At 60.2% G+C, this 7760-nt stretch overlaps 1 protein-coding gene across 1 annotated transcript in view; it reads left to right on the top strand.

The window, feature by feature from the left end:
• Positions 1-7752, top strand: part of LOC113217759 (putative mediator of RNA polymerase II transcription subunit 12) — a 56081-nt gene extending 48329 nt beyond the window's left edge. Inside the window, exons 5-8 of the mRNA XM_052274669.1 lie at positions 2564-3859; positions 4044-4643; positions 5069-5716; positions 5827-7752. Coding sequence (XP_052130629.1) covers positions 2564-3859; positions 4044-4643; positions 5069-5716; positions 5827-6168 — 2886 coding nt within the window. The 3' untranslated portion in view covers positions 6169-7752. The remainder of the gene's footprint in view (positions 1-2563; positions 3860-4043; positions 4644-5068; positions 5717-5826) is intronic.
• The last annotated feature ends 8 nt before the right edge of the window (positions 7753-7760 follow it).

Below are 7760 nucleotides of genomic sequence, written 5' to 3'. Positions count from 1 at the left end.
GGGGGGCGGTGGGGACGCCTTGGCTGTTAATCCCCTCCGTACCTCCTTCCGCACCTCGGGGTCCTCCGCGCGCCGGCTCCGCGTCGCGATATCCTTTGGCCTTTTATCCCGATCCGCATGGAGTAGCCATAGAACGTTTGAATAACGCGTCCTGGCTGGCGCTGGTGGGCTGCTGGCCGGGCCCCGCCGGGCCCCTCGGCTGGCCCATGTGTCCTGGTCCCTACCGTCTCCCAGGAGGACACCCCACAGCTCCAGCCTTTTCTTTTTCTGTCCCTCGCCCAGTCGCGCCAACCCTCGGCGAACAGCGTCCCCGGCCGCGGTCCCCTCTGGGCCCCCGGGGCCCGGGCAGCAGGGGCTGACCGGCGAGGTTAACCCTCAAGACTCAAGCTGGCTGACCCCTGCTGCCTCGGGCGGGTCTGTCCGTGTGTGTGTGTGAGGGTGGGTTCTGGGGCGGTGTTTATAGAGTCGTACAAGGGTAAAAAAACAGCACAATTTCATGGCGAGTGGACGAGACGAGTTTTCACCCTGTTTCTTTCGTATGGGTGTTGTTCGTGGCGGTTTTTCTCGCCTGACTCACACTCCTACTGCTGCCGCCGTGCGGTGTACCACAAGACAAGCCCTAATTAGTTTTGTCGGGCAACAACACTGCATGGCGACGGCCAAAGCCTCCCCCCTCTCGTGCCCCAAACACCCATCCGCCCACGCACAACAAACTTGCCAGTGCTCCCTCCCCCCATGACTATCCTCCGCAGCCCCACTTCCCCCCTCCACAGCCTTCTGCTCACGAGCTCGTCAGCAGGCCATTGGGTCCGTCCGCCCCTAGCAGGAAATTAAAAGTGATTGTGACGGGTGTGCCCCACCCTCCTCGCCCCTACTCCTCTCCGCAGTGACGGCGCGCTGGCGGGGCGCTGCCAGAGCGCCCGGGAGGTAGGCAATGCCCACGCCACCACGCATACGTGCGCGCATGCTGCCTACCACCAGGCGCTCACTGGCCATCCACCGGGACACACACTCTCTCTCTCTCTCTCTCTCTCTCTCTCTCTCTCTCTCTCTCTGTCTCTGTCTCTGTCTCTGTCTCTGTCTCCGTCGTGTGGGCTGTGGACCCGATCGTAGTGTAACCAGGCTGGCTCTACACGGCCGCTACTCCTCATTGCATTGCCAGTCAGCCGGTCCACTGCACCCATGTGTGTGTGTGTGTGTGTGTGCGTGTGAGTGGCAGAGAGAGGGGGGCACCACCCCACCCGCACCTCCACCCACAGCTCCCAATCGCCCCGCCCGCTCGCCCATGGGCACACTCCAGCGAGCCGTCCCCGCCGGCTGTCGGCCGCCTGACGCGGGCGCGCTCCGCAACGTGTTTATTTTCAGGGTGCGTCTAGGATCGCGCTATTCCCGGCTATTCCTGTCCCGCCCCCGCCCCGCCCGGCAGCCTCCATCTCGGCCCGCCCGCCTGCCCGTGACGAACTAATTCTCCGGGCGAGCAGCGCCGCCGGGGCGGGGCGGGGCGGGGCGGCAAGGGCCACCCTTATTATGCACAGCCCGCCGGACGGCTGCCCGGTCCGGTCACGTGCTGGAGCCCGAGGGGCAGTGGCGAGGGCTGCCGCCGCCCTGCTGCGGCTGCTGCTGCTGCTGCTGCTGCTGCTGCTGCTGCTGCTGCTGCTGCTGCTGCTGCTGCTGCTGCTGCTGCTGCTGCGTGTCAGAACTCTCCGCTTTATCCCCGTCGTCGTCGGGACGTCCTGTACAGGATTAGTTTATTTTGTCGCTGACGTTGCGCAACCTCGCGGCTATTGGGCTGCGCGTAATGAGATGAAGACTGACGGGGCGCTGCTGCTGCTGCTGATGTCGCGACGCGAGGGTGGGCGGCCGCGCGTCCTCATACACACAGCGAGGAACTACCCGCGCGGGGCAGAGGAGGACGGGGGAGTTGGAGTGGAAGGAGGTGTGGCCGGGGCCGCCCGTGGCACTGCTGCGGGCGGGCGGCACACCGCGCTGCTAGTCGGTCAATTAGGAGTCGCTGGGCTGAGCTGCATCAGACAAGCAGCAGCCAAAGTGAAATTTAATTTGACAGATTAAGTACGGTCTTTTGCCGGAATTATTGCCCGCCGTGGCCCAGGCGAGCCCAGGCGAGCCCAGGCCGGCGGCGGCGCGGCGGCGCGTAGCTGGGATTAAAACCGTCCCCAGTTACGTGGGTCCGGCGCGGCGCGGGGCTGCTGCCGGAGGCCTCGCCGGAGGCCGCGTGAAGGATTAACTAACTTCTTCTTGTCAGGCCCCGCGACGCATCCGTCTTCTTAGCGCCGCCGCGCCCGGCCCAGCGCCCGCGGGGAGGCGAGGGGGACGGCGCGGCCGGCGCGGGGCGCTTTAGATGCGAACTGTCATGACGCGACGGCGTTATAGTTTACTGTTTCCTCTGCACTTTTATTCACTACCGCTGCTTTGGCGGCGGCGCCGCCGCGTTTGGGGGCCTCCTTGGTGAAAAAAGAGCGACTGTGCTCTTCGCCGCGTCAACACAACACGCTCACGCTACTGTCCTGCCGTCGTCCTAACCGAGGCCCTCTTTTGCCCTCAGGTGCTGGCGCTGCTGGTCGCCGTGGCGCTAGCCGCCGCCGGCCGTGCCGACGCGCGCCAGGAGGCGGAGCAGGTGCAGCAGTCCATCCTGTCGGCCTCGGCCGAGAACGACCTGAGGCGCACGCCGATCAACCTGAACCCGTACCTGCGGCGGTCGCTACTGCGCGCACTCTACCACCTGGAGGCCGAGTACCAGCAGCAGCAGGCGCTCGAGGCGGGCCGCGCGCTCACCAACGGCGTGCCCGTCATCGGCGAGTACCACCGCACGGCGCCCGCCGTCCTCAAGGACCCCGCGCTGCGGCGCGCCCTGCTGCGCGTCCTCATCCACCTGGAGGCCGAGGACCTGGACAAGCGGGCGCGCGAGGAGGCGCAGGAGCTGAACGCCAAGGAGCGGCAGGCGCTGCGCGAGCAGCAGGAGGAGAACAACTTCCTGCGCAACTACATGGACGAGAACTTCCCCACCGACAGCCCGCCCGCGCACAACCAGCAGCAGCGCGACATCGCGCACATGGCCGAGTACATCAAGTTCGCCAACGACGTGAACAGCAACCCGCCGGCCGCCGCTGCCGTGGCCGCGCCCGTCAGCGCGCCTAGCGCTCCGCAGGCCAACAACTACCAGCAGCAGCCCGTGGCCACCGCGCAGCCCAGCCAGGACCAGCAGTACAACGGCCACCAGATACCTTACAACATGCAGCAGCAGCAGGAGCAGCAGCAACAGCAGCAACAGCAGCTTCACGACCAGTACAACCAGAACTACAACACAGAGCAGCCGCAACAGCAGCAGCAACAACAACAACAACAGCAGCAGCAGTACAATGAGCCCGAGCTGCAGACGGCTCTGCCCTCGCAGAACTACGACGACACCCGGCTAGCCCTGAACTTCCAGACGGACTACACGACGCTAGACCCGTACCTCAGCAACCACAACCTGAACGCCACCACCGAGCAGCCCATTCAGACCACCACCGACTACTACCAGACGGCCAACCCGACGGACGAGTACCCGTCGACCGTCGCGCCCCCCACCGGCCCCGCCCCGGTGGCGCCCACCGCCCGTCAGGTGGACGGCTTCTTCTTCCAGAGCCCTGACCCTCTCGCGGACGACAACAACAACAGCATCGGCAAGGGCCAGGAGCAGCGCAGCGTCCAGGGCGGCGCCAGCGCCAACACAATCCCCACCGCCGAGACGCCTGCCGACACCACGGTGGCCTTCACGACGCACGACACGACCCTGGACAGCACCACGCCCACCACGCCAAAGCCCACGGCCACCACCGAGGACATCAAGATTTTCCAGGTGAGTTATCATATAGGTGCCACAAAGGGTGCCGCATCTGTTGATCATTTCTATCCACCCTGTTTCTTACACTACTTCGGTCAACATGTAGGTGCTTTATTTTACATTACCTAATGATTGTGCGTGACAAGGTATCTTTCCACTCGATTCTTCATGAAATGTCACTTATGCGTTGTTTTTGTAGGCGCCGCTGCTCGCCGCCTTCACGCTGCACCAGGACGCCCACGGCACCCCGCAGCGCATCGTGCCGCTGTACCGCAAGGCCGCAACGGCCGCCGCCACCGCGCCCGCCAAGCTGGACGACGAGCAGGAGCTCAAGCAGCAGCAGCTGCTGCTGGAGGAGCAGCTGCGCCGACTTCAGGAGCTGCAGGCCAAGCAGCAGCAGCTGCTCAAGCTGCAGCAGTTCCTCACGCAGGAGCAGGAACGTCAGCGCCAGCTGAAGAAGGCTCAGCTCGCCAAGGCCTCTGCTACTGCCCCGGCGCAGCAACAGCAGCAACACCACCACCAACAACAACAACACCAGCAACAACAACACCAGCAACATCAGCAGCAACAACAGCAGCAACACCAGCAGCAACAGCAGCAACAGCAGCAACAGCAGCAACAGCAGCAACAACAGCAGCAACAGCAGCAACAACAAGATCAACATCAGCAACACCACCATCAAATCCAGCAGCAGCCGCATAGTTCACAGAGCAGGGTTACGGTGCCTTCCATAGCGGACTCCACCTTCATCACGCAGCCGCCCACGACAGTGCTTCCGCCGACAGCTCAGCCCACCCTGGTAATTTTAGAATTTAAAAACATCGAAAAATGTTAGAAAATGTTTGTGTTAATTCCCTAATAGCCGCCGAAGTTTTATTGTAAACACCCCATTTTTTTAATAACTCGGAATGGAAGTGGTGCTTTTTAAATTGTATGTGACACAGCTTTATCTCTACAGAAAACAAATGTGTTTGTTTAAAGTCCAACATTTTACACCTAATTAAAACAACGTAAAGTTTGCACCAAGAAAAGTAATCATTAGACCTAGATAGTCGATCTCACAACAAATGAATAGAATTTACTTTGTCTTTTGGGCTGAATTTTATGACTAAATGTTTTTCTAGCTAGTAACTTTGTAACTTCCACAGACTGCCAGAATAGCTCTTTGTGGCTCGTTTGCAGTTGCCCAACCTAGCTAACCCCTGTCTGTTTTCTCTCGTCCAGGTCGCCCAGAGCTCGACGCCCGAGGCCGCCGTGCAGATCCACCACTCGCAGGGCGACACGGAGCGCCAGAAGCAGATCGAGGAGTACGACAAGCAGCGCCAGCTGGAGCTGGAGCGCGCGCGCAAGCAGGCCATCCTGGAGGCGCTGGAGCGCGAGCGCCAGCAGAAGATCATCGAGGCGGAGAACGCGCGCCAGCGCCAGCTGCAGCAGTTCTACGAGGAGCAGCACCGCCTGCGCCTGCAGGAGCTGGAGCGGCAGCGGCTCGCGGCGCTCGATCTCACCTTCCAGCGCAGCGTCGAGTTCAACCCGCAGCAGATCGCGCCCGCCGCCACCTCGCCCGCCGCCGGCCCCGCTCCCGCCGCTCCCGTGGGGCCGGCCCCCGCGGCCGCCTCCGCGCCCCGCGAGCCCTCCGAGGAGCAGCGGCTCACGTACCGCAGCTTCCAGCAGGAGCCGCCCCCACTGCCCGCCAACTTCAACAACAACAACCTGTTCAACAACAACGTGTTGTTCCCGCCGCAGCAGCAGCCGCCCAACAACGGCTTCCAGCAGAACTTCCAGCCGCAGGGTGCCGATTTTAACGGCTTCCAGCAGTTCCCGCCTTTCCAGGCCTCGCAGCCCGAGCAGCCCACCATCCAGCCCGCTATTCAGGTTGGTTAAAGAACCCCCTCCCGCCTTTCCCCTCCTCTCATCACCGCGCCACTTCCCCGAGCTCTTTTCGTCATGTTTGCCGAGGAAATAACGCGGGGTTGTTTGCGCAGGTGTCATCGCAGTCGTTCTCGGCCGTGGCCCCCCAGCAGGCGCCGCCCCTGGTCCAGCAGCCCCAGCAGCAGCAGATCAACTCGAGGCCGCACAGGCACGAGCCGTTCGGCTCCACCGCCAACTTCGGCTTCAACAACTTCGACCAGAGCAGGAACCTGTTCTTCAACAACCACCACCAGCAGCTGCAGCCGCACACGCAGCGGCAGCGGGGCCTGGACGGCCAGCTGCAGACGCTGCTGCACCAGTCGGGCATCTCGGCGCCGCAGGAGGACCTGAACATCGTGTCCAAGGTGCTGGCGCTCAACCCTGAGCGGCCCGACCAGCTCGTCGGGCTGTTCTAGACGCACGCGCCCCTCGGCCCGGCCGCGGCGGGGCCCGGCGGAGCCAGGCGGAGCCCCAGCACAGAATGTCCCGGTTGCCCTCTGCTTTAGTAATTATTTTCGCGAGATGGTAATTATCGCGCACGTCCCGACCCTCCACAGCCGTACAAAATGCAACTCGGGAATTTTATGCTTGGGTTCCCAGCCGCGGGTTGCCCCGCCTCGTGCCGGCCAGGGTCCCGTGAAACTGAAACGCCATTATGCTCAAACTCCACCGAGGCGGAAACAACTTCTTCTCCTCCTCCGTCCTGTTTGTCCCCCGCCCGCCCTATTTCAAATTCGCACACAAAGCAACTGTCGCAAAGGGCTCCGGGCCTCGCGGTGCCACGCCTCGGCGCTGCTCCGACTTGAGGGGACTACCTAAAAGTTTGTCAATAACCCAACCTTGAGCCGTCACCGCCCATAACTAACCGAGCGGAGGTGACCGACAACGCGTCGATGAAAGGCGCGGCCCAACTTATTTCCTCCCGACGGTACCTTTGACGAGAAATGAAGTTGCCGACTAAATTAATCACCACCGCCACTTTCTTGTGAAGTTGTTTCCGCCTCGTTGTGTAAACTTCGTGCGCCGCGCCGCCCCTTCTATTTATATCGTGACTATCTCTCAGCGCCGCTCATACGATACGATGAGTGCGTGCAATTAAGCCGAGTCCAGCCTGGTGACCAGTTTAGTTTGATCAAACAACCTCCCCCTTCAAAAGTTGGTTTGAAATTATGTATTCCTAAAGAACACACACGAATGACCTTTTTTTGCGATCTTACACAAACCAAAATTTCTCATCGATTCCAAAATTCTAGTTTGATCTACTTTGTACCCAATGATAAGTTGACTGGGTATGTACGCTGCTCGCTGGTTTAAATGTGTGGCTGTTTATCAGTTTAAACAAAAAACTCGTGTCAGACAAAACCTGTGACAACAACCTTTTCAAGAACGAAGTACTTTGCCATCGTGTTTTCACTACATTTTTTGTCAGGTTATTTGAATAAGATTTGACAAAAGTGGTTGTCGGATCGTTATTGTAAGTCTGTATATATTTATTTATTGCAAACGATTTAACGCGGGAATTAACGCATCTACTGTTGACCCTTCTTCGACGGGCACTTTTCTTCAGTAGTCTGCAGATTAATTGCGGAGCGAGCGAGAGAGGAGCTGACGGTATTGTTTAAAGCAAACCCAGGCAGCGCCGTGAGAAAATGAGCGTTTGATTTCTACTCTCTCCGCCTTCCTTTTGCACTCAACGTTATTTTAATTTTCCCTCTACGGACGCAAACTCGTTTTTCATCGCGCCCAAAGTCTTTTAAAATAACACTAGCGCCATTTCAAAGAGTAGAAACCCTCCCTGTGCACAAACTCGTCGTTATGCGCCTCGCGCCTCCGCTTCACGTGGCACCTTTGAACTAAATTTATCGTCATGCAACAGAGGAAAGGGAGATGGAATGGAGACAAGGAGGAAGGCAGTGAGAGAGAGAGAGGATGACGGCAAGTTTTTGCCTGCTGCCCCCGTACTATCATCTGACCACCACAGCGAGAAAGGAGAGGAAGGAGGGGGGGG

Source organism: Frankliniella occidentalis, unplaced genomic scaffold (assembly GCF_000697945.3).
Source record: "Frankliniella occidentalis isolate FOCC.00 unplaced genomic scaffold, Focc_3.1 Scaffold423, whole genome shotgun sequence".
Taxonomy (NCBI): Eukaryota; Metazoa; Arthropoda; class Insecta; order Thysanoptera; family Thripidae; genus Frankliniella; species Frankliniella occidentalis.
The sequence above is the reverse complement of the archived record's forward strand: the minus strand, read 5'-3'. Positions and strand labels throughout refer to the sequence as shown.